Source organism: Notothenia rossii (genome assembly GCF_949606895.1).
Source record: "Notothenia rossii genome assembly, chromosome: 6".
Taxonomy (NCBI): Eukaryota; Metazoa; Chordata; class Actinopteri; order Perciformes; family Nototheniidae; genus Notothenia; species Notothenia rossii.
The window spans coordinates 52,694,413-52,722,411 of NC_136909.1; the positions used below are offsets into that span (position 1 = coordinate 52,694,413).

A 27,999-nucleotide genomic window follows, 5' to 3' on the forward strand; every position below is an offset into this window, starting at 1 on the left:
CTATGCTCTTAAGCAGTATTAGAGATGCTTTTCAAATAGTCAAACTTCACACAGCCCTAATATAGAGAACACACTAATTTGTCTTACAGCCTTTCCATTTGTTTGAGCTATTGTTCACATCTTTACTTCAAATAAAAGGTTTCACATTGCATATTTCCAGCTTCCTTTACACATACTGTTATTATTAATACAAAGTAACTAACCACACACATCTATTGAAAACAAGTCGATTCCCCTGATAATTGACATGCTGAAACTCTTCGGAATGTGTCCCCTCCCCCAACTCTCTCGTCCCTGTCATAAAAAACTGCTTCCATTTCATATAGAGTAATAAAAGATGTTTAAGCTAATTTCTCCACAATGTTTGTAGCCATTTAGTACCCACACATGAAAGAATAAGAACAGAGGTATAGTTGACCAGTAATCATGTAGCACTTATATTTACTGCAATGAAAACACACACACATCTGCTACAAGAATGTGTAACGCACACCCTTCTTTTACGAGGGAAACATTCCAGAGTTTTGGCACTATCTCCAAATAAGGGTGTCCCCTGCTCCCATCTCTCTCTAAACACAAGGACTTCACCTCAATATATTGGGGGAGGGAAAAGATACTTTGTCCCTTCAAATTTAACACACATGAATATATATAAGGTGACATTAAAAGGAATATACCAGATTGAACTTTCCTGCCATACCACGTTACTTTAATACTTCAAATAATTCAAATAATCCTTCAATTCCCCCTTTTTGGTCTCGCTTCACGAGACCAACACACATACGACATTTGAAACAAACTACTGTCATTCTTTGATACTGTGTCTGTCCCCCTTCATTAAACCTTTGGGAACAGAAAACAACCTCCAATGACAGTGAAGAAACTATCAGAGTGAGAGCCTGAGTGCCAGAAAGCAGCATCCTTGCGTGTTGTTGAATCATCAGGGCCCCCCCCCCCCCCCCCCCCTCAGCGGAATACGCCAACAAGGGCAGCTGATAGGGAGGGGGAGATGCGGCCTTTCCTTCAAAGGTGGAACTGATGAATCTGATCAGAGAGAAGTAGACTCCTCTGCTGCCTCGAGAAGTCCCCCAGCCCGCTAACGCCTCCTTCCAAGTCGTCTGCTGTAGGGATGTCCGCGAGGTCCTTCTCCTCCAGTCCGCTGATGCCTGCTTCCGAGTCGTCTGCTGTAGGGATGTCCGCGTTGACGATAGCCAGGTCCATCCTGATGTCCTCCAAGGTCCTAGCCGGAGTGTTCCTCGCCGCACACTGGCTCCAGTAGTACCAGATGTCCCCCTTTGCTCCTCGGCGGACGGCATGAGATGTCCTCTGGGTCACTCTGTAGAGGCCGGAGAACCTGGGGTTGAGTCACGTAGGCCTGACGACCTTCAGCCAGACGAACTCCGCTGTGTCGGCCTCCTGCTGCTCGGGTCCCCCTTTTGGCGTCAGCAACCTGTGTGGAGAAATCTGATACCCACCCCTCAAGTCTACGCTCAGTGCTTCTGGGCCCTCAGGTGTTTGACCCACCGCTGGTAGGCCACTTCAGAATTCTAATACTTGGCCTGTGTCAACAAAATAAACCCCAACATCTTCAGGTGAACTAAATAACATATCTCAATAGCTCTGAATTCCTGACAAGCATCTGTGTTATTATAAATGAAATCCTTGAGATCCCATTTAAAATCTAAATATAGTATGAACTGCTAATGTCTCTGGTAAAGGAACACACTAATGTTATGGATTAAAAACAACTAAAATCATGATACTGACAAAGTGAATAATTTCCAGGCGAGACTGCTTCTACCTGTCACTGCTTGGATATTATCAAGCTGAAAAATGAATACAGAAATCCAACATACTGTCATCAAATGTCTTTCTATTATGACTTTAAATTAAATGTACATCCCCATAATGATCTAAACAGTCTATGGCTTTTACTTCTTTACCAGGCTAGTTACAAGATGTTGTCTAAATTAAATTCTATCTCATTACATTACTATGTTTTAACTTAGCTGTAATATGTTCTTTCTACAGTTCAAACCTCAGTTACTTTAATACCTGTTGAAATATTACAAAATTGTTTTCATTATCACAGTTCACCTTCTCATTCTCATTCTGGAATTACCTCTCTCAGTAGCCCCTTGGCCACTGATTCTGCATCTGTGTTACCTGTTATAACTCAATCAATATTAGAAACATGTCAACATTCATCAAACAGTATCTTATCCCCAGATATGGAGCAGGTTAAATCTAAAACTGTCAATCAATGGTCAGATTGAACATCTGAGTTGGGGCGGCAGGTTTCTTCCAGTCCCTAAATGAAAATATCCCACACTCCCCCTTTTTACACATGTAAACATGTGTAACAAACTTCTGTATGGGAAGAAAACCTTCAGGTAACCAGTGGTTATAAGAAAATACCAAACATCATTCACAAAAGTATATCCATCATTTTTCACAGTAAACACTCCAGGGAAAATAAGTGTTCATTTCCAGCTGGCAGTCCTAAAAGAAACAGAATCTTTAGATTTTAGTTTGAGTTTTACATTTGCAAACCGCCAACTCCTGTGGGAATTAGAAACGGGTCACATGTGCGTTTTTCCAAATGCGTGGAATTGTAGGAAACCTGTGTTTCCCATGGAGCTCCAAAATAATGTATTAGTCCAAAGACATGCTCGGTTAGTTATTGTTTTAGAATCATGCAGTTACACTGATCACATGCAGAAATTCATTCACACCCACACTGTCAGGTTGTAAAGTCAAGTCTGGTCAGCCCCAGAGTCAGTCATTGATAGTGATGTTCTCAAGTCACACTGTCAGTCAGGGTCAAAGGTCCTTTGGTCTCAATTTCATTGGCCATGTGTCGTGCTCTGCAGAGACTTTGATATTTCAGCATAGGCCAGTATCCTTTGTCTACAAAAATCAGTCATATATGGAGCGCCATCATTTATCAATTCACGATTACCACCTTAAGTCAGATATCTCTAACTTGTCATCGGGACGGCTGCTTCCCACATTTCCTGCAACTTGGTACAAAACTCACTTCATAATAGTACTACTACTACTGCAATTTATTTACAACTAAGTAGTATTAAAATGTCTAAGAAATCTAATTCAGAAACTTGTGTACATAACTATTATCTTAAGTCAAAACATTACTAGGATCTGTGTAGCTCTGCATTTCATAGCTCATTATACTCATTTATCTTCAATTCTGGTCTACTTAAAAACAATGTTAAACTCTTTAGCAGTGTGTGGAACCTTGGGTGTCCGAACATGCAACCATCACCCTTTACTTTACCAAGGATTAAAAACAGTTTCCATCCTAAAGCCCTCCTATGGTAATAACTATGCCACAATGGTGAAATCAATATTGTAACAAATGAGATCACTGCTTTATTCACACATGAATAAAAATCTCTTGAAGAATAATTTATTAATATGATGGAAAGATTGAAGAATATGGTTCTACACTGTGCTACTCCAAAACACCCCCTGCTTAAAGTGTAGTGCATATTTCCCTCATGTCTCCCCCTTTAACCCTCAGTGTGTTTTTAGGATGATTTTCTCATTTTACATTAATAGTTTCCTCTTTACTGCTATTTTGAATTTACCAATAGATTAATTCATGGTTAATACCTCTTTTTATCTTTACTTATTTATCAAGTCAATTCAAGTTCTTTAAATGTGGTGTCTTCTATGCGCGTTTTGTGAATAAGTGTGTTTATGTGTAAACTCACTCATTCCCGTTTTCCTTTTCTCCTCCCCTGGTTGTCTCAAGCCGTGACCCCGACCTCCTCACTTCAAATCGACTATGCCAACTCCTCTGATTCTGTCTTCTCTTCAGTCCATCAGCTCTTGAATCCATCCGCTGTAACTGTTTTAGGCAGCCTTTAGCCCAGTCACATCTGCAGCCCCCATCATGCCACTGTTCTTTGCACTGCTTTGCATTTCATCTCCCCTTTACAGCCTCTCTGCTGCTTCATGGAGGGCGGATTCTGCTCTCATGTCCCCCACTCTGCTCCTGTGCCAAATCTCGTGGCTCAGCTTCATGCCCTGTCTGAGGGACTGATGAGAGTATTTCTGTATGTCAGCAAGCGGTTTGGTTCTGGATGCCTCAGGTGGAGACGGTTCAGCTCCGGTTCTCTGTCTGTTTGATGGAGAAGGAGGAGCCTCCTTTTGGGTTGGGTCTTTTGTCTGCTTGGAGGGACGGGGTCGTAGCCTTTCTAACTCAGAGGGGGAGTCCAGGTCCCGGGACGCATTATCCATAAGAAATCTAGCACACTGAGATTAAATCAATCCAACCCTTTCCACTCTGTCTCTTTCTAATCATACTATCTGTCTTAGTTGCTAAATGCCATCTAAACAACACCATTAATGTCTACTAATGATATTACAAAAACTCCCTCTATAAATTGTTTCATCCATTGTTACATATCTACCCAACCTGACTCTTTCAGGAAACCATTTTCTTCCATAAATTGAAATACCTGTTTCAAGCATTACATATTTCACACACTACGAAAGAACATCTCCATACTTTCTCCAATATTTTAAATCCCACTGTTACTTAGAACAATAGTAAACCTGCAGAGCACACTGATCAGATCACAGTAATATAATTTGACTCAAGTGTAGGCCCATGTCTACTTTCCATTTTACTTATTACTTTTGGTGAATATTTATTTATACTGTCTAAATTCCTTGTCTATGATGTGCAAAAAGTTAGAGTATAAAAATGTGTTTTTCTCAATGTATTTACACTCCACGGATTCTTGAGTTTACTCATCTCCTAGTGTTGTCGTTCCTAAAAATGTTAGCAAACACAAAACTCCCACTACAACATTTATAGATAAATTGATCTAGCAAAATGAACTCTTTTCTAATTCAAAATGTGACAAAAGAACAATGATTTGTTTTTCACAAGATGGTGGTCTAACAGAATGACTCTTGACCTCATGGGGTCAAATAGATTTAGCCATGAGGCGGCTGACTTTAAAATGAACTGGGACAAAGAAACCACATGCATGTGGGTACATTATAGTCTAGAAATATAACACAAAACAACACTACTTAAAAATAATAACAATTCAAATGACTTCTGGTGAAAAGCATGAAGAACAAAACAACTTAATCTACTCTCAATGTTCATGTACACCATCACTGTGTATTTAATCAGTAGTTACCGGTTGTATCCTTAATCAAACTATTTCACCATCTTCACTTATTTTAGGTTACTCATTCAACAATATGACATTCTCCCGAATAGTAGTTAACTTTATATAACTTTTACTCTCTATATTTTAGCAACAACCTTACTTTTCTCTCTCTCTCTGTCTACTTTCCAAAACATCTCATTTCTCCTGACCACAAGTTTCTCATAAATCACCCCTTTGTGTAACCGTGTGAGATGGCTGGAGCAAAACCTCGTGCAGGACCTCTGTCATGCTTAAACATTAATAGATTCCCTCTGACAAACTTACAAAAACCTTCTCTTTACTTTCTACTCTTTTGTTCCTGTATTTAATATAATTTTCCCCTTGGAATATAATTAAGTACAATCCTTAGTTAATGACAAATACCATGAAATTCACAACGCAATGCAACGGTATCAATCAGTTCTCAAAGACTATATTTAAATAGCAGCAAATCATTGTTTCTTATTTATTTCAATATATCTACCACTTCAAATCACACCTTGATCTGTTAATTTTCTATGTATTTCACTCCAACTTCAGATCACTAGAGAAAAAAGCAAGCAGACACCCTCCGGGCTGCTGCTGCTGCTCTCGAGAGGAAAAAGGGTGGGGGGAACTCTCACAGACAAATACTGACACCCCCTTCTCTCTCCCCTGCTGTAGCTCTCAGCCTCTCCTTTGGAAAAGGGGGGCTTCTTTCAACAATTAGCACTTCTGCTATCTTTTTATTCAATTTTTCTGCTTGAACCCACTGTCCTCGTAAGCTCTTAACTCACGCTCCTCTCGTTAAAATTCTCCCTTCATTATGACTTCGTATCTATTCATCTGACTTCGGCTGTTTCTGTTACCAGTAAATATTCACAGAAAAATGTTTCCCCGTACAGTCTATTCAGCTTTTATTGTCCGATGTTTATTCCAACAAGTTTAGCAAGCCTCTCAGCGCGCTTCAACACCGTCTTTCAACGATGTGACGCTTGGCTTTATAGATTCAACCCCCACAGAACAAAGGATTAATGAGGTCCGGTCACTTCAAAATTGCTTTTTGAAGGTTGCGTTACTCTCCTTTGGATTTTACTTATAACTCAACTTCGATTCCTATGAACCTAAGAATTGTTATTCAGATCCGTCTCCTGGATGCCGTCTGAAAACGGTCACTGGACGTCCCCCAACGAGTCTTCAGCCGTCTCCTTTCTGAAAAAAGTACGGGGCCTTTCACCTTCGTCTTACATACCTCGTTGATTCACTTTTATGTTATATAACTTTCCTACCTATCTAAAATATGTATTTGTATATTCCACCGCAACAACTATGACACCGGAATATGTCTCTGACAACTCTAAAATTTAGTTTAGCCAATTACAGACCTTCGATAGAAACAGGCTTGTCTGCTCACCTTTCAATTGAAGGATCCTCGTTTTAGTTGTCAGAGATTATTCTAGGCCTCTTCTCCGGACCATTCGTCCGCTTGCCGCTGGTGGTCTCTTCCCCGAAAACACCCCACTCAGAAACGTCGGGGTCACCATTTGTTGGAGATTTGGAGGATGTTGAAAACCAACCTCGTCTCCGCGTGTCGTTTCATAAGCTGGGTGAATTCGGGAAAAGGAAGGGATTAAGAAACACCAGAATACAAGTTAAACAATAATCTTGCTTTAATGATAAACAGTAACGATACAAAATACAAATACAAAGAAATCACGAAGCACTCTGCAGAGTACTCCGGGCTCAGGTTCTACCACCGTGTGAGACAGGTCTCAGGAACGGCCGGTGAAAAACAAGAGCGCGAACCAAAGGAAAACACAGTCTTTCATACTAAAACACAGGAGGAGGAGGTGTACGTGCTTTCCCCCAGAGGTCATCTTATTGGCAGAGACCAACACATGGCCTGTCGCACCCAATCAGTGCGACACAGCAGCTTGTAGCCAGCACACACACATCCCGTTTATGGCCCTTTGTCCCTGTGTCCATCTTCCCGCCTCCTGACTGCCACACACAAGTTAAAAGTATGTTTTAAGATATAGTTGTTATAGTTGGCTAAATATACGTAATATATGTTAATTACTTTCATATCAATAACAACGAGGAACACATTACCTATGCTCTTAAGCAGTATTAGAGATGCTTTTCAAATAGTCAAACTTCACACAGGCTTACCTATGGCCCTTCCATTTGTTTGAGCTATTGTTCACATCTTTACTTCAAGTAAAAGGTTTCACATTGTATATTTCCAGCTTCCTTTACACATACTGCTATTATTAACACAAAGTAACCAACCACACACCTCTATTGAAAACAAGTCGATTCCCCTGACAATTGACATGCTGAAACTCCTCGGAATGCGCTCCCTCCCCCAACTCTCTCGTCCCTGTCATAAAAAACTGCTTCCATTTCATATAGAGTAATGAAAGATGTTTAAGCTAATTTCTCCACAATGTTTGTAGCCATTTAGTACCCACACATGAAAGAATAAGAACAGAGGTATAGTTGACCAGTAATCCTGTAGCACATATATTTTACTGCAATGAAAACACACACACATCTGCTACAAGATTGTGTAACGCACACCCTTCTTTTACGAGGGAAACATTCCAGAGTCTTGGCCCTATTCCCAAATAAGGGTGTCCCATGCTCCCATCTCTTCTCTAAACACAAGTACTTCACCTCAATATATTGGGGGAGGGAAAAGATACTTTGTCCCTTCAAATTTAACACACATGAATATATATAAGGTGACATTAAAATGAATATACCAGATTTAACTTTCCTGCCATAACACGTTACTTTAATCCTTCAAATAATTCAAATAATCCTTCAAGACCCAGACCAAAACAAGAGCACCACACTGACTACTCGAGAAGAGGAAGAAAATGGAGGAGAAGGATTATAAGGCAAACTACTAAATTCTCAGAGTCAGACATCGCATGTAATCTGATACTCTAAATTTCACCCGCCAGAAATGTTCGCTTCTTCTTCTTCGGTGTAAATTTTCCGTTGGCAAACCAGTTGACTTCTTCTTCTCTCGATTTTTTGGCAGAACGCAAACAACTTTAAGGTGCATACCGCCACCTACTGTACATGAGTGTGGATCATCATATAATTCCATCTCTTAACTCATGGACGTATCTATGATCTAATCCAAAAATACATAAATAAAAAACATAATAAATAAAACAAAAAAAACAACAATCTAGGATCTTTCCTGACCTAAAGTTAGATAATTGTACCTACCCCAGTTTCACTAAAGGTAAACAGTGCCTTTCTGGTAGCTCTTTCTCCCTCTCCTTTGGTTCCCAAAATACCAACCACACTCCATTCCCTCTCTGCCTCTAAAACGTTATCCTTTAGTTTCTCTCTTTCAGCTTTATAGATGTTCCACATTTTCTTTAACTCCACAGTTCCTACACTTGTCACTGTTACTTTTCCCCATGACATGCAGCGTACCATTCAATGCTGTGTGATTTATTCTGAGTGTAGCTATCATCATTTCCTCCCTTCTGTTTCTTTCTTTATAAATATTTGTCTGCTGGCATACCAGGAGACCAGCATTTATCTATCACCAGCTTATGTTAGTATTAAATATACAATGTATTCTGGTAACTATCAAAATAAAGACATTGTATAGTGTTCATAACAGTATTTTTATTTAATAAATTATACTTAATACAATAATATTACAAAAAAAACCTACATCTAAATAAATATATCATCTAAAATAGATGCATTTATATTTAAAAATGTATATATATATATATATATATATATATATATATATATATATATATATATATATATATATATATATATATATATATATGTGTGTATATGTATATTATAATTCAAAATGTAAACATCAACAAAGAAATTATAAACATTCTTTTTCTTTTTCTTGTTAATATCCATTATCTTCTCTGTTATGTATCTTCCGGTCTTTGCCAATCTGGCCAGCATTTCTTGGTCCTCCACGTCTTTCTCGTACAGCCACTGCTTGAAGCAAACTGAAAATAAGAAACAACAATGTTTTAACAACCCGGTGCATTCCTCCGTCTGAATGTGGTACACTTTTGCTAAATGTTTAGACAAATAGCTCGTGTTACCGCCCTTACATGCTAAATTCTTATTGCACTTTTGGCAACGAGCATTTTCCACCTCAAGACCAAGCCCCCAGGAAGTGCGCCGGACTCTGAGGAAAATATTCGTTGTGTCCAAACGGCGGTACTACAATTTCCTTATCAGTCTGTGACGTCGACCGGCCCAGAAATGCTTTTTCCCCCTTGACTAACATTGGGAAAGAGACGTCTGTATATCGGTGGATAATTTTTTTGAAACTAAATAAACTACCCAGTATGAACTATTGTATAGCCCTAGAATCATTAAGTCCTTAAAGTTGTAAAATGCACTAAAAGCCGAATCTAGATTTATTCTCTCTCTCCATTCTTTCTAGTGAGCCGAGAGTGTGTGCTCGGGGGGCGAGGCTTAAGCGGCGCATGCTCTGTGAGCGCACAAACGGGTTCTTCTGCTCTGACAGCCAGGCATGACGGGTAATCTGTGACATTTCGCTCTCTCAAAAGTTGGGCCATTTTGACTTTATGCGCCAATGAGCAGCTCTCATAGGAAAGAACGAGACCCCGCCTCCCACGCTGTATCCAGTTCTTATTATACATCCATGCTCAAGACGGGTAACATAACTACCCTCGGGGCGCTTAGTTCTCTCCGCCATGTGTTTGTGTGCGCACGAATGTGTGTGTGTGTGTGTGTGTGTGTGTGTGTGTGTGTGTGTGTGTGTGTGTGTGTGTGTGTGTGTGTGTGTGTGTGTGTGTGTGTGTGTGTGTGTGTGTGTGTGTGTGTGTGTATGCATGTAGCAGGTTCTGTGTGTAAACTGCCCCACCCCCTCGCACACCGACAGGGGAGAGAGATCTCTCGTCTGGATTGGAAAGATCGAAAATAAACCATAGACGCACTTTGTAGTCTTATTGCATATTAGAAACGGAGTTGGCGACAGTAAGACTGCGATATAATGTTTATGTAGATATAATACATATGACATCTATTTTTTAAATGTCTCCAGTACCGATAAAAAGATTGATAACGTTGGACGTTAACGGTACCACGGTCTTTAATAATTCAGCCCCGGGGCCCCGTTAATACTGGGGCTCGGTACCCATCCCTAGTTTTAATTATTACATCATCAATATTACATTTCAAATAACCAAGTACTTGGTGTCTCAAAAAGAGCAAGTGGCTAGTGCTGCTAAGAACTTACCTGGTGATGGTGATGATGGTGGCTCTTCGCTGCAGGATCTGGTCGATGTCCTCCTAGCAGAAGCGATTTCCTTCGTCGTTCTCGTCCATGATGGCGGCGTAGGCTCCTTTCCTCAGCAGGTCCTCGATCTCCTTCTTGGAGAACTGCTGGACCGGCTAAAGGCGACGCAGAGAGACATTTACACAAGTGGATTTAGAAAACTCTTTTTGAAAATAAACTAAGCGTACTGCAACAGCGACTGACCCAAAAATGACTTGGCATCAAGAAATATGACAGATTTTCTTTTTCTCACCCCGTTGTTGTTGCCTTCTTTGTTCCCACTTGTGCTCTGCAGGACGGCACGGTGCAGCCCGAGCTTCAGACTAGCTTTGTCCAGTATTTCCCTCTCATAGTTTCTAGTGATCAGACGGTACACCTTCACCGCCTTAGACTGGCCAAAACGATGACACCGAGCTTGAGCCTGAAATAAGAAATTAAAAGAGGGGTCAAAAGAGCATCATGTGCAGCTGCTGTTCAACGTCTTTAAGCATTAAATGGGAAAATATACACTTAAAGAACCGAGGGAATAAACGGAAAGACTGTTGTTGTTGTAGCCCTATTGAACTATCTTTGGGACAGACAGAGCAGATATATATATCGTACCTGCAGGTCATTTTGAGGGTTCCAGTCAGAGTCGAATATCACACAGGTGTCCGCAGCAGTGAGGTTCACAACTTCTTGATCAGGTGTTTGATGTGGGCTGGCATGATCCTTTCTGCAGCGATAAATAAAGAAAACAAAGAAGACATTATTAATAATAGTAATGATGGTAACAACAATAATATTAGTATAACTACTTATATAGCACTAACACAATAATTGCAAAGTGATTCTCACAACAAAAATAAAGAACAAAACAATATCAACAATAAAAAAACTAATTATTATAGGAATGTTAAGATACAAAGAAATTATAAACATTCTAAGAGGCCGATTACAAAAGGGAGACTCAATGGCTCTTGATGACATCAATGAGCAGTCCCAAAACATGCTGCTGTATAAAAAGAAATAGGTCCAGATTTCTTCTATTTAGTGTTTGATGATTTGTTGTATTGATTGCTGATGGATGTTAAGATATGTTTTACAATTATAACAAAAATATTATTGTAATTGGAATCAAAATGTTTACAAATCGTAGTTTTAATAAAATGACTAGCAATATAGGATTTATTCAACAGCGGTAAAGCATTAAGTTGCTAAATTAACGTACACTGAACTGTAAAACTTACCACTATTTAGGAAAGGACCTGATCAGAAGGATTGACTAGTAAGACAGCAAAGAGGTGGAGGAGGTCTCTGTCATGTACAGCCATTGTTAGATGTTACACCTGAAAAAAAGATAAGGAAATAAGAGAAGACAGGAGGACAAACATCCGCTTAAGTAAAAGACCAAATAATGTCAAGCTTTACATCTTTCAGTCTTTACAATGCACTGTTGGAATATACATTCCAAAGGCTAAATTCAAACTCAATACCATAAATAACTGGGTACCAAAGTGCTTTACCTGATAGAACACGTTCCACACGGAGCAGCAACCATCCGGCCGGGCCTTTTGCTGCATATCATCTCCTCCCTCTCCACTGTTTCCAGTAGATATCTACTGCCTCTGTCCAATAAAACTGAAATGCCCCAAAACAATCATATTCAAAAAGTTAAAAACAATAACTTGCTTTTGGCATTCAAATGTATTAGAATCTCACCTTTTTCCTGGATGTCAGGAAGGCGTTCCCTTCAAGTCCGCAACCACTCATAGGAGTTCAAATGCAAAGCCTGAATGATGACAAGAGCGAGACTTACATTTTACAAGATAAGTAATACCAGGGCAGTGTGTATGACATGCAGAGAACATATCAAATCCCCTGACAGACTCACACACTTTGGTGATGTCCTCATCTGATAATGATGTTTCATTTTTAGCAGCAAAGTAACATTACTCAAGGTATATGTTGGACCCAACTCATGTACAGTATGTTTTGCATCTCCTCAACAATGGTCTGTATAGTTGAGTAGAAACAAACTGTCCCTACAGTTTCAGGTAGATTAACAAAGAAAAGTTTGCAATGAAGCACAAAACCCCTCTTTGTATTAAGCTAGCTGCCACAGAAAGTACAGCTTAACATGCTAACCTGGTAGAGTTAGCTAATGTTAGCTAACTTCATGTCCAACTAAAAACCTCTAACGTGCATTACATTGACGATTGTAAACACAATTTAACTCTCTCAACTTGTAAAATAACGTTAATTTAACATACCCTTAAATAACTACATCACGTTTTTCAGGGGCAACACAAACTGCAGAAATCGTTAGCTGCTAACTGTTGTTAGCTAAGACAGCTAGCTCGTAACAATAGCCTCCTAGCAAACTTAAGGTTAGGTTAACATTAACTTAACGTTGTAAGAAAGCAAAACGCACCTTCGAGACATATTTCACTCTCAGACTGGGTGTAATTATGTAGCGTTGCTTACCTCCAGAAGGACTTTTAGCTGTTTCCCAGTAGAGACTAGAGAGAGCTGTCAGAGCGGTTGCTCTCAGAAGAGCAGCATTGGGCGGACCAGATAAGACCAGAGAAGAACCAGTTAAGCACCAGAAAAGCACAAGAATGCTTCTTGAACCGGTTTGGTTTATTGGCAGTTTGCATACCACTTAAGAGTACTGGAGTGTGAAACAAAAGCTATTGAGTCAGTGTTGTGGTGCTGTTGCTTTGGTCTGGATCTGTGAGCTAACCACGCCCCGTTCATTTGCATATAAGGAATGGAAATGTCTCATCATGAAATACAAGTCACCTGAAATAAATAAATATGTCATTATGAAATACGAGTCTCTTGAAATAAATAAATGTGTCATTATGAAATACAAGTCTCTTGAAATAAATAAATGTGTCATTATGAAATACAAGTAATCTGAAATAAATAAATATGTCATTATGAAATACGAGTCTCTTGAAATAAATAAATGTGTCATTATGAAATACAAGTCTCTTGAAATAAATAAATGTGTCATTATGAAATAAAAGTCTCTTGAAATAAATAAATGCGTCATTATGAAATACAAGTCATCTGAAATAAATAAATATGTCATTATGAAATACGAGTCTCTTGAAATAAATAAATGTGTCATTATGAAATACAAGTCTCTTGAAATAAATAAATGTGTCATTATGAAATAAAAGTCTCTTGAAATAAATAAATGTGTCATTATGAAATAAAAGTCCCATGAAATAAATAAATGTGTATTTAAATGTAAATGTATACATATTTATTGCCTCATTTATTTATTTCAGAATTTATTTTCATAGGCATATTTATATATTTATTAGGGCCGGGACTTTAACGCGTTAATTAAGATTAATTAATTACACAAAAATTAACGCGTTAAAAAAAATTGACGCATTTTAATCGCACTTATTTTTGCACCGCGGAACGTTTCTCACTGGATGAGTTTCAGGGGTACCGATTATACTGGAGCACCAACTAACGTTCATGACTTCAAACAACAACAAACCACAGTGAACAATAGTCAAACATGAACGAAGAAGCTGATGAGACCGCTTTGGTTGGCCCCGTGGATGGGACATTTTGTTTTAAAAAACGGACGGATGGAAGCGTCAATAAGAGCACAGTTGTTGGCATATTATGCAAAAAGGAATTCGCATATCATCGCAGCACATCAAGCCTCAAGTATCACCTCAATGCAAAACATATAGCAGCTAGCGTGGAAGCTAGCGCGTACGTTAGCCCAACTCGGAGTACAAGGACCCACACCCAATTCGCGTTGATCAAACAGTGGCCTATGCAACAGAGAGATTTTATTTTTCATCAGGATATTGGAAGAATAGGAGGGATTGAGGTCAATCACTGGCACTTTTTTATTTTATTTTAAATGGTACAGTACACTTTATGTTGAACTATTTATTATGTTGTTGGTGCAACTGGCACTTTATGTTGAACTGTTTATTGTTTTGGCCAAGGTTATTGAGAGAGTTGGACTGACATTGATTAGATTTTTTAAATCAACAAAGTCTGTTATGGCCTCTGAAGCAACAGAGAGATGTTTTCTAATAGTCAGGGTTTCCAATGTTCTGAATATACTTGAAAGTATTGTGTTATACTTAAAAAACAAAGTGTTATAGTTTACAGAAGGTCTACCTACCTATAGGCTACCTGAATCTCTGAAATGTACTATATTCCTAAATATGCTATTGCTACACTTTATGGCAAAAATTGCACTTTTCTGTTGGTCTTGGTTAAGTACATCCTTGAAAAAAATAAACAATGTTTTGTTGCTTAAGCTTATGTATTCAGTCATTATTCAATGGTATACTAAAATCCATGTGAAAAAAATTGCTTCTCACTGTTCTCAGGTCAAATATTTATATGTGATTAAAAATGCGATTAATTGCGATTAATTAATTACAAAGCCTGTAATTAATTAGATTAATTTTTTTAATCGAGTCCCGGCCCTAATATATATATGTATTTATTTAATTATTTATGTATTTATTTAATTTTGGCTTAAATGGCATTCCATAGTCAGCTTCATCCACACTGGCGTTACTGTTATCACTTGCTCAGTGTTATTTCATTTGACCAAATGTCTTTACATATACATTTAATAGATTTTATTATTATCCACCTTTTTGTTTTATGTCCTTTTATTTAAAACATTCTTTGTGACTTCATCTTCTAGTTCAAATTTCAATAAATGTAATTTGCATAATCACTCTTTTGTCTTTATTCTACATGAAAATGTGAGAGATTCCATTCAAATCTGTTGATTATTCATGTCTTCCTCAGGAATAGTATGTCGAATTTGTAATGCTAAATGTATATCATTTTGTCACAGGATATAGAATGAGACAACACAATTTGTATCCATTGTGTATGAATGCTTCAGCTCTTCAGACCAACATATTAAGATGTGAGCATGTGTTGGTATGCAACCTAGGTCTGCTCTGTTTAATAAAGCAAATCTGCCACTTTTATATTGTAGAATTTGTTAAATTAAAGCAGTCTTTAATTGGTTGTCCTCCTAAACATAGCAATATATGCTTTTGAAACATGTCTTTGAAAAATAATAGTATACAGTTTATATTGTGTATCACCTTTAGCTTGAAAATACATAGATGTGTTTTTTCTTAATCTATAAAATAAATAGACAGACACTTTCTCAATCCCAAATTGGGAAATTATTTAACAGCAGCAGTGTGTTCAGGTATTAAAATATTTAAAGTTGGAATAAAGTATAAACTACACATCACAAGGCTAATGCACAGCAATCCATACGGCCCGTCTACACTACAGGCATCGAAAAATGCTTTCAACGCTTCGCCCATTCAATTGAATGGGGTGACGTAGAAGATTTTTAATCTTCACCGAACTGCATTGTGGGGAGCATGGCATGGCTTTGCAAGGTTATGGCTAGAAAGGATGTAGTTATAAAAAGTATATCATAAGCTGTCATTACAGTCTAAATATCTAACAGCAAAAGGAGGAGAGTCTGAGGAGGAGAGGAGATGAGGAGAACAGAGGAGAGGAGACAGCGAAAGGAGGAGAGTATGAGGAGAGGAGAACAGGAGAGGAGAGGATACAGCAAAAGGAGGATAGTCTGAGGAGAACATGAGGAGAGGAGAACAGAGGAAACAGGGAAAGCAGAGTAAAGAGCAGAGTTGAAAGAGAAGTTGAAAGCAGAGCAAACAGTAGCAGGAGAAGTAGAGCAAATGTAAAAGTAACTTTGAAAAGTATCAGCAAGAAGATCAGAGTTGCATAATGTTATTTTGTTTTATTCGTTACTGTTATATTAATGTTGTATGTTAATTTTTGTACATAGGATAATAAAGATGATCTTAACCTTGAACTCGATTCATGACCTCATTTCATTATTAAAACCTTAATATCAAATTACAGACTGGATTCAAATTAGGATCTCCAAATGTGTTGATGTAATGTTTGTGATAAACTGAAGGATAAAGTGTTCCTTTATGTGTTGAGAAAATTCCCCTCCCTCTTAAGCCAAGTAAGGTGTTTAAAAAGCCTCTTGGATCAGCTGGAAAATGCATCATCACAAAGCTGAAAACAGCTGTTTCACTTTACTTTTGAAAGATACGACAGAGACAAAGCTACACATATATGATGATATTATAGAATATGATGCATTGCTGCAGATTAAACTACCCAACGGGATATAAAAGAGGTAAACACATCTACAGCAGTAACATGCAACATACATTTTATTGCAGCAGGAGCTATCTTGGGACTTTTACTGCAACAACGTTGACTTGCCTGTGAATACAAAATAAACCATAGTGTTGCTGATCTACAGTGTTGTCATTCTTCTTTCAACAGCAAGACCGCTAACAAGTATTTACATACTTAATATAGTTTAGTTTCTCGCCATCCCAAACGTAAACATTCAGCCACGTGACTGCGCTTCCGAGCCGCTCCGATTACAACCGAGCCGCTCCGATTACAACGAGAGTTAGAACGAGAACATGACGTCATATTTACATTAGACGGATCCTTTCTAGCCATAACCGCTTTGCAAGCATCACGAGCATCTATCGGCATCAAAAGGAGGCTCGATGCTTGGCATCAGCCAATCAAATCCCGTTTATGCAAATCCCGCCAGTGCAAGCGCTAGCCAATCAAACCGCGTGCAAGCTGGGAGAGTCAGACCGCAGTTCATTTCCTCCTATTCCAAACGAGATATTACGGAAGCAAATCACCCGGTTCTTTACAACCAGAACTATTTACCGGGCGGGATACAAACCGGAGGAACCAGGCATGGAGGGGGGTGGCAGAAACAGTTGGTGAAACTGGTAGGTTTTTCGCCTGTTTGGAGAGTTTATATCCAGTTTACTTCGTTTTAACATTGCTATTGCTTTGTATGTCGGGGGCGGGAGATTCATGTGATTGGTTGTTGGTCGCGTTGCTCGCAAAAAATCGCCAAGCTTCAGACACGCCCAGCTTCAAGATTTTTTGATGCCTGTAGTGTAGACGGGCCGTAACGAGAAGTCCGATATGTTCATGAAAACTCCCCAGGAGGCACCAACACTAACGGCCCGTCTACACTACAGGCATGAAAAAATCTTGAAGCTGGGCGTGTCTGAAGCTTGGCGATTTTTTGCGAGCAACCAATCACATGAATCTCCCGCCCCCGACATACAAAGCAATAGCAATGTTAAAACGAAGTAAACTAGATATAAACTCTCCAAACAGGCGAAAAAACTATCAGTTTCACCCACTGTCTCTGCCACCTCCCTCCATGCCTGGTTCCTCCGGTTTGTATCCCGGTAAATAGTTCCGGTCGTAAAGAACCGGGTGATTTGCTACCTTAATATCTTGTTTTGAATATGAGGAAATGAACTGCGGTCTGGCTCTCCCAGCTTGCACGCGGTTTGATTGGCTGCGCTTGCACTGGCGGGATTTGCATAAACGGAATTTGATTGGCTGATGCCAAGCATCGAGCCTCAAAAGTTGAACATTGTTCAACTTTTGATGCCGATAGATGCTCGTGATGCTTGCAAAGCCATGCCATGCTCCCCACAATGCAGTTCGGCGAAGATTAAAAATCTTCTACGTCACCCCATTCAAGTGAATGGGCGAAGTGTTGAAAGCATTTTTTGATGCCTGTAGTGTAGACGTACCGTAACGGCTCGTCTACACTACAGGCATCAAAAAATGCTCTCAACGCTTCGCCCATTCACTTGAATGGGGTGACGTAGAAGATTTTTAATCTTCGCCGAACTGCATTGTGGGGAGCATGGCATGGCTTTGCAAGCATCACGAGCATCTATCGGCATCAAAAGTTGAACAATGTTCAACTTTTGATGCTCGATGCTTAGCATCAGCCAATCAAATCCCGTTTATGCAAATCCCGCCAGTGCAAGCGCAGCCAATCAAACCGCGTGCAAGCTGGGAGAGCCAGACCGCAGTTCATTTCCTCATATCCCAAACGAGATATTACGGTAGCAAATCACCCGGTTCTTTACGACCAGAACTATTGACCGGGATACAAGCCGGAGGAACCAGGCATGGAGGGAGGTGGCAGAGACAGTGGGTGAAACTGGTAGGTTTTTCGCCTGTTTGGAAAGTTTATATCCAGTTTACTTAGTTTTAACATTGCTATTGCTTTGTATGTCGGGGGCGGGAGATTCATGTGATTGGTTGTTGGTGGCGTTGCTCGCAAAAAATCGCCAAGCTTCAGACACGCCCAGCTTCAAGATTTTTTGATGCCTGTAGTGTAGAAGAGCCGTAACGTGGCCGAGTGGACTCCGGAGTTTGCTGCATGAGTTGCACTGTATGGTCTGTGGTTTAGTGGGCTGTCACTCAAAAACGGAGTTGCCAATGGGGACACACCCCTGAAAGTCCCGCCCACCTGGGACGTTTGTGTCAGAATCTCAAACAAAAAATGAGGGAGCACAAAAGAGAAGAGCTGCAGCGAGAGCAAAAGTGTGATCATTGAGAAAGAAGAAACAAGAACTGCAAACAAAAACCTATGTTAAAACAAAGAAAAAAGACTTATAGTTTACATGATTACACAAATGATTTGTTTGCAACTTATAGTTTTATTTTTTACATTTATTTTATTTTGCTTGACTCAGTTTTTTTTTCTTTTAAACTCATAGTTTTGCTTTATTCTGAGAAAGTGTTGCTTTATCTTTATGATACAAAACTAATCCCTTACAGTTTTGGCTGCTGTTGAGAAGAGAGAAAACCAGACATGCACAGAGAAGCCATGCACATGGACACAGCCTAGCACTAAAATGGTGAAGTACGATGAGGTGTCTAACATATTCGCCAATAAAGAACAAGTTCAAACCGAAGAACTGTTTCAGCACATGAGACCATCTGCTGATGATTTAAAGTTATTCTGTGAACAACTCCACCAAAGTGAAGAACAAGAGACAAAGCCCAAGAAAAGTGCTATCCTGTCGGTCATTGAAGGCCATTCCCACAGATACAAGCCAAAGACTGTACAACTCGATCTGCCAACACCCCTTACCAGTCTGTATCAAAGCAGCAGACTTGTACTGGATTTGCCTGCACTGCTAGAGGAGGGTGCCAAAGTCTTTGAGGAGATGAATCTCACACCAGAGCAGGTAAGAAATAGAAATGGCTTACGGTAAAATAAAAGCATGTCAGAATGCTAAATCCTAAACATCGCTATATTCATTAAGAATAACTTCACTGCTTTCTGATAATTACAGCTCTTTTGATAGTTCTATTCTTTTTGAGTGTTTGTTAGTTGAGGAGAAGACCAGGAAACAGAGTAGGTCGAGAGTCTGGTTTGAGCAGAGAGCAGGGAGAGTTACTGCGTCATCCTTCCATAAGGCAGCCAAGACAGAGAGCTCTTCGTCTTTGATTAAAAGAGTTTGCTATCCTCGCTCCTCTCAGTTTTCCACTGAAGCGACCAGGTATATATATACATTTAGGCTGCAAGACTAAATCATACATTCTTTCCACTACTTCATCATGAATAAATAAAATAATTGAGTAACTAGATATTATGAGGGTAAAACAAGATATTTACATTCTAATAACAGTGTTTTAGGGACTTTTGAAAGTGATGAGTTTTATTCCAAAATAACATGTTATTTTCCTCAGATGGGGTTTGCAAAACGAGGACACCGCCAAAAAGTCTTACCTGGTGGCTATGCAAGATCACCATGAAGACATCAATTTTGCAGCACCAGGGCTCATCCTCAACCCAGAGCTGTTATGGATTGGTGCATCCCCAGATGGTGTCATGACCTGTGCTTGCCATGAGCCTGGCATTTTAGAAATGCATTGTAGTATAAGTAGGAGTATTTAAAAAAAATTCATGGAACAAATACTTGGAAAAACTGATGTTTATTAGTTAAAAACTGGACATTTTAATGTATTAATTGTAAAGATAATAGAGAGAAGATCCAACCAACATAGAAAAGGGAATACACAATAAGCATTTTGTTTCATTTAGCTGACGCTTTTATCAAAAGCGACTTACAAATAGTATCTATCTATTCTGTGGGTACCACAGATGGGCAGACATTACAAAGAGCACAGCAAACTGTTACCATCTTGTCAAGGGAAGTAGGTTGTCCTTGAGTGGCTGCTTGGCAAAGAGACAGCGCGATGGTGCTCTGAAGGATGGTGTATTTGTTCCTGACCAGGCCAATGACTCTTTCCACATGGATCCTGACGGCAGCGAGTCCCCATGTGGATTCAAGTTCCAGTGGATGCAGCTGCTGCTTGCCTTTGGTGAATGCTGGTATTTTCAACTGTGCATTATACAGTCCCACAGTGTCTTTCACATTGAAGCCTCTATCAGCAAGAACAACATCTCCTGGTGATAATTTCTCAAGATATGAGCAGTTTTCTGTAATGTACTTGTCGCTTGTGCGTCCCCCCCAGCACTTTGACACAAATGATGTAACACCCTGTAGTGTTATAGAAATTAGATATTTTACATTGTTGTGGTGCTTGTAATAGGAGTATGTTTGTGCACGTGCCCTTAAATTATTTGGCTTCTCTACAAACATTTCAAAACAGTCAATGATGGAAGTGCAGTTGCTAAAATTATCCCTGAAACACATGGGCAGACTAACCTGAATTTGATCGTTTGAGGGCCAAAATATAAGTGGTGACAGTCTGACATACATGACATCTAAAGTATTGTTGAACATTCTGACAACACTGCTCTTAGACATATGAAAAAGATAAACAAAAACATATAAAGGTAAGTTAAAGAGCCTGTGACACGAACCCAACAACTGTTGTGCAATGAAATAGTGGACTACTAGTAATCTCGAACCGTCAGTTTAAAAAAGAAAAAGCGATACCGTTCCGATATATATCAATAATTTCGAACATCGCGGGAAAATTCCTTCGACTCATTTTGAGGTTTTGGGGGAAGCCGGAAGTGATGTCAATGCGGGAACGCTTCACTGTGCGGCGAGAGAGCCAAACACGGACAAAGTGTGTTGTCATGTGTAGAAATGGTGAATTACTGAGTTTAGGCACGTTAATAACGTTTAATGAAGTTGACTACAGTATATTCATATTTGTCAGTGCTTTCATGTCAATTCGGCGAACATAAACATAAATGATCGTGGTGAAGATGATGATTAAATTAGGATTAAAAATCGGTAGTGAGAGCTGCTGAATTTCCTCCCGTCGGATGTGATATAAAAACAAATCGATTATTTTTGTAGTTGTAAACTCAAGTGGATGAAACTACATTTATTAGTGCTTTTATGTCAATTCAGCGAACATATGATACATTAAATGATCGTGAGGATGATGATTTAAAAATCTTTTGTTTGAGCCGGTCTGCATTTCCTGATGAGAAAACAAACCTTAGGTTTTTGTAGTTGCAATCAGTGGTGTAGTGGGCGTTGGACGCGGGGGTACACCGTACCCCCACTTATTTGAAGCATGATTTCTTTTTTAATAGTCTAATACATCTAAAATCATTGCCAGTGTTATCAGTTGCAAGTGTGTGTTTGTTGTAATAATGACGAAAACATAATAGGCAGATTTCACAGTAATTATAATAAAAACGTAGCTCAAGCATTTATGCAACTTGATTTGAAGCGTGTGTGTGTGAGGGGCAGAACTGTGTGTATAGGGTGACCAGGTGTCCCGCACTGTGAGGGACTGCACACACAGCATTTTTATTATTTTTCCCGCGTCCCACACATTGAGACTATGTCCCGCATTTGAGTGATAGTCGCGCAGTAAGGCCGGATCGGTTCGCTGACAGCCGGCAACGCCCTTTATTATTATATTGTCTAAACGGCATCATGTAAGTTGCGCTGACAGGCGACACAGAGGTCCCCAAGCCCCCCCCCCCCCGTTGACAGTTCACGAGCGCGTCCATAGTGTCTCCCGTCCACCCAGTAAAAACATCCCCACTACACCACTGGTTGTAGCAGTACACCAACATGGATTAAACGTGTGTTTTTTTTACCACAATGTTGGGGAAATGAATGGATAAAATGCACGGATTATTATTATTATTATTCCCACTCCGATTGGGACACTAGGTCCACCGTTTCCCCGCAGCGAGGCTCCCCCCGTTGACAGTTTACGTGGGCTGGGCTGGGCTGGGTGCAGTGGCGGACTGGCCATCGGGACGAATCCCGATGGGCCGGTACCGAAGTGGGTCGGTCGGATAAGTCACTAGCACATCCCCCACTCCCCCCGTTGACAATTTACTAGTGGTACCGAAGTGGGCCGGTCGAGAGTTCCGGGCTGATTTTTAGTCCCAGTCCACCACTGGCTACATGACCGTATGATCGCCCATATTGACGCACCTAATTCCTAAACTTCTAACAGATACAACATAAACCGATCCTTCAGCCTCATATGAGCTCTCAGACACGTTCAAAATTAAACTGTCATCGCTGTCTGAGCTTGCTGCTGTGTGCCCCATCGTGCATTTACATGCAGATGCTGGGATCCTGAACGGTGCAGCTGGAGCGCTGTGCCCGCAATGACGTCACACATAATTTGGCGGGACTTGAAGAATCCCAGAGAAGATCTAGAAAATGGTCAACATTGAAGGGCAGATTAATGGTTATCAAAGTACAAATATCCAAAATCAGTTCAGTAACGGTTTTCAAGGGGACAATATTTACTCAAATTGATGGGTTTGGATGATGGGGGAAACTCGTGTCACAGGCTCTTTAAGCCTCATTCTCATCAGTGTTAATAAAAAGCTATGAAAGGGAGTCAGTCGTGGACCGGGTTTCACAAACCAAGACAGGAAGCCAAAAACAACCATCATTTTAGCATAGCTAGGTAGGCCTTTTAGTTCCTGTACCATCTCATCATTTCCTTTGAAGGCTTCTTCATTGAAAGACAGCACATTAACTTTGTCCTTCAGACAATAGCCTCAGCTCTTAATCGTGCACAATCGTTTGTCAATGCCTTGACTGTAGCTTGGCAGGCTGCATTTGAGCATATTTCCACAATACCTGAGCTAAGAATGGCTTGAGAGTAACTGGTCATCTTTCACACATTCTACCTGTTCAACTAAGCTAATGTCAAGCCCAGTGGCATTACTTGCCCCTTTCACACAAAACGCATTTTCAGCTCCGGCTCGGAGCTGGAGCCTGAAAAGTACAGTTTTTCCCTGTTCACACCGCAGCGGCGCCGCCTCTTAGCTCCGGAATCCGGTTTTCAGCTCCAAAAGATTGTCGGTCTAGAGGCAAGAGCTTCGGAGCTTACGTCTCGCTTACGTCGAGGCGTGCAGGAAACTAAACCCACCTCCCCTGAACATGGGTTGACTGAAGAGTCTCGTCATGCCTGCCTACAAGCAGTAGTGCTGAGCAAAGTTACTAGAAGGCAACCACACACTTATAAAAAGAAACACACTTTATAAAGTCAGGCAACACTAACCAGGCTTCGTGTGATTCTGTTTATTTGCACCTTACTTTGACCATCCGTTTGCTGTTATTGATCATTGTGGAGAGCAGGCAGACGTTTTGTTTTGTATTATAGCAGCTATCGGATGGAATCAATACATGGGCTGCACAGGTTGTCTTGTCCGACTATCACAAGTAGAATCATAATGAAAAATACGCCGGTAAAATGTGCCTGTTGAAAATGGCTTATGCCACAATAGGATTGCAATAGCAAGTCAGTTTACCTTCGGTTGCTATGCTAACATCACCCATTTTATACCAGAGACACTTTAATAACAGCGTTGTGATGCCAAACAGCGTCAATTCAGACTGACACACATCCACTTAAGGGGAATTGGGGATATGTGTCAACTGCTTGTGTGACAGTCAGACAATGAATACTTTAGAGAGGCCGCTCTAAAGTATTAGCTAACCCGGAGCTAACGGGAGAATAAACTCCAGTGGACGAGCAGCACTGCAGCGGTCGGTAAATGCCGCTGAAACACATTAATAAACAATGAACCACAGCACTCAAGAGAAAAGTATAAGCATGGAGAAGTCGTTATTTTATTTAATCTGACTTCGTATGATTAAAAGCAACACGATCATCGACCCGACGCAGTCCCCCGTTGTTGTTGTTGTGAGCGCCATTGGGGAGCAAATCAGCGATGTAAACGGTGACGTCATGACGCAGCAGCGGCTGCAACAGTCGGGCTCTGGGCGGTGTGAACAGAGCGGGAGCAGAAAAGGGAAACCGGAGCTGAACCAGAAAAGCTCTAGCACGGAGCTAGAGCGGGAAAAGTGCTGGTGTTAAAGCCGCAACTGGTGCTGGAAGGTGCCACATTCTCATGGCCACTATCAGGAACCAAAGTCTCAGTCCGTTTCTTTTTCATCTGCTGAGTATGCTCAAATCTGCTGGTGGCATAGATGCTTCTCTGCCGCTGTCCAGCTGACGTGTGCGCAAACAGGCTGGGGATGTAGTCAGGACTCATGGGGTTGTCATTTTTTCTTCCTAAGCAGACAGAGGCAAACATGGTAGAATATTAATGTGTGTATAAGGCCGCCTAATAAGATAATGACAAGTATTACGATCCTTAACTTAAGTAAAAGTAGCAATAATACATGTAATATAATACACAAGTAATTTAAGGCATGCATTCAATAATATTGAGAACGGCTATTTCTTTCTCAGTTTTCTGCCAGAAATGTGTCTTTTATTCAAATGCAGTCGGTTTCAAGCGTAAAGGAACACAAAGCAAAACTAATGCAGTCCTTTCAAAACTGGGAATATTTGACTCGTGCTATGTTCCCATTACACTGCTAACGGTAATTATTATTCGGCAACTGAATTATCTATGTTGAAGTATTCAGAAAACTTATTTCTGACAAAAGAAGCTAAAAGATAACAATAAGTTAAGAGTTTACTGGAAACAAAGTGTTGACTACACAATCTGCAGTTAGATGTCGGCTGCCAGTGATCCCTTCTGATGGCAGCCAGCCATTTATTACGACGGTCAAAGTCTTTGGGGATCGATACAAACTGTAGTCCTGGGTTCCTCTGGCGACTATTGTCACAGCCCACAGCACAACAAATCCCAGGCATATCCACACACTTTATTATTCACGATGTGTCTTTCATTGTTGCTTCCTCTGTGTTCTCTGTTGTTGTAATGACTTGCTGTGACCGGACACCAAAATGGCGGCGCTAGAATACAGTGACGTCACGTGACCGGAAGTTGTGTATATCTTTCAGTCAGACACCGCTGGTGTCTGTTCTTTGCCATGTTTCACTAATGACGTGATCTCTCCCGGTAACAGCTCTATTGCGGTAACAACACACAGACAGTTGGTTACCGTTCCATGTACGGCTGTACACCAAGTTAAAAGCCCCAGACACACAAGGCATCTTAAAACTAGTGATGGCGAGATGAAGCCTTATGAAGCTTTGAAGCTTTCCAGCCAATTGGTTCGCAAAAGGGTTCATCTCATGAGGCTTCATCATGGGCTTCATTTGAACACAAACCCCCTGTTGGTCAAAGTTTGTAAAACAGGCAGATTGGACATCTCAACAGTGTGCTCTATCTCATACCGAGTTCCCAATGAGTAAAGCCTTAGAATAACTCTGAACAACGAACATAAAATGTTTATGTTAACAATATTGTTTTTATTCCAGTTGATTGTGATTGAAAAGCCTAAGGAGGCTGGTAAACATTGCAAAGAGGGATTTGTATTCCTTAGTAATATTCATAAACTTAACCATGTTGTAGCCTGTAACCCTAAAGGCTAAACCATATCAAAGAATACATTTATTAACTACATTATCTCATTTAGCTGTAGCTTTTATTAACAACAAAAAAGACGTATTGACGAGTCGTTTAACCAGGGACCCTACGGTCGTGAGTCAACTGCTTTCCAGCTGAGCCACAGCACACATGCTGAATATCCCTGAAAACACTATAAGATATTTATTCCTGTATTTATTCATTTATTTATTCATGTTTTTATTCTTACATTTATGTATGCTTGTATCTATTTATACTTATGACATGTTCCGACCTCTATATAAGTGAGGGTCTGAGCTCTGAGCTCTTGTAATTCCATTGTGTCACCAGCGGGCCCGGGTACAGGAGGGGTAATATGGTTATTATTATGTCACCATGGGTATTATGAGCGTTGTGGTTCAACGGGTCAACCGATCTGAATCGCTTCCTGAAGCAGTCACGTGGTATCGACGGTATCGACAGGCAGCGAGGCTTCGTTTGTCATCGATGACGTCACTGGCCCAAAACGATACAAGCCTCGATACATGCTTCACAAAAAGCTTCGGGGATTACTCGACACACGCTCCGAAGCCTCGGCGCAATACGTAATATCACTACTTAAAACCACCTGACGGATCTGTGATATTCAGTACTCGGCTCATCAGCTGGTTGGAGTTGCAGCCATTTTGGATCTTTAACAAGAAACAACTAGCCGGCTGTGTTTCTGGAGCAGTGTGAGCTAGCTGTTTATCTGCAGACAGGGATACACTATACACCGCATCCACAATGAATCCCGAATAGTAAGTATCAGCCTGAAGACCACTGTGTGAGAGCTTAGCTCTGTGATAACAAACTACCGTGTGAAAAGAACTTCATATTAGCAGTTTACTAAGTTAGCGGCTAACATCAGCTGACATTAGCCTTCATATCTACTTTTGCCAGTCTGAGATACTTTTAACATTACTATGGATATGGTGGGATATTCATGTTAACACCTATTAGTGGATAGCTATGTGTAACGTTCAGGCTACAGGATATTAATGCGCAGGACATATTGAAGAGACTCTATTGTCAGGGACAATCTAAACTAAGCTAGAATGAGCTGATTGAATGTATCTAGCCTAGTGAAAATTCGCTTTTGCCGATGTTAGTAATGGTGCTTGTGTCAGAGTTTCCTACTGCTACACGCTCACGTACAGCTGCAGCAGTCATACGCTGTTTATGCCCAGCAGTGCAAAGCATTAGAAACTAGCCAAATGCTAAAATGTGCAAGTGGCTAGTAAATTGTTTCACGTACTAGCCACAAATGATAATGGTAATCTATCGAGTGTCTGGTAACACGTGAACTTGCACTAGCGATTTGAAGAAGTAAGGTAAGTGTTTCTGTGCTGAGCATGACTCAGTGCAAGTCATGTGCTCTGTGCTGAGGCAGCTCTCAGTCATGTAGATCACATGCTATAGGCCGCATAGCCGTGGGAACATGTTTCAAATGGGGGGTGCTGTGGGGATGACACCAGGGCCGGTTCTGAACAATTTGCTGCCCGACAAGATTTTAGCTGGCAATGAAAAACCTCTGACTAATACACTACAAACAGAGAAACATATTGACATGGTGGACAGCTTACAAGGCTTCAAATGTATTTAGTATTGCATGAACATGTTTTAATTGGGGGGTGGACTTCACATCCTCTAGGGGGGTCCGAGGGAGCCCCCCCCCCCCCGCGAAGATTTTTTTTTTTACATTTTAAGTAAAATGCTTCAATCTATGCACTTTGAGCGCCCAATTACTAGAGACTGATCTAGGGGGTACAACTCTAAAACACCCATGTGAAAAAGATCGGTTTGCATTTTATTAACCC

At 40.3% G+C, this 27,999-nt stretch overlaps 1 protein-coding gene and 1 long non-coding RNA gene across 4 annotated transcripts in view; one reads left to right on the top strand and one right to left on the bottom strand.

The window, feature by feature from the left end:
- Positions 1–9,017: 9,017 nt before the first annotated feature.
- LOC307045453 lies at positions 9,018–13,195 on the bottom strand. Of its 2 annotated transcripts, XR_013809921.1 has the most exons (8): positions 12,958–13,195; positions 12,193–12,262; positions 11,997–12,111; positions 11,721–11,819; positions 11,095–11,206; positions 10,745–10,912; positions 10,453–10,607; positions 9,018–9,187 (listed from the first exon to the last, which is right to left on the bottom strand). It is a non-coding gene; the product is annotated as an uncharacterized lncRNA (long non-coding RNA). The 2 variants fall into 2 exon arrangements; XR_013809922.1 differs by having other exon boundaries at positions 11,997–12,262.
- Positions 13,196–26,601: 13,406 nt separating this feature from the next.
- The window catches only part of LOC307043167 (ras-related protein ORAB-1-like), a 35,058-nt gene continuing 33,660 nt past the window's right edge, over positions 26,602–27,999 (top strand). Inside the window, exon 1 of one of the 2 annotated variants that reach the window (XM_079687452.1) lies at positions 26,602–26,940. In XM_079687452.1, coding sequence (XP_079543578.1) covers positions 26,927–26,940 — 14 coding nt within the window. In that variant the 5' untranslated portion in view covers positions 26,602–26,926. The remainder of the gene's footprint in view (positions 26,941–27,999) is intronic. The other variant, XM_079687451.1, reaches the window with a different exon arrangement.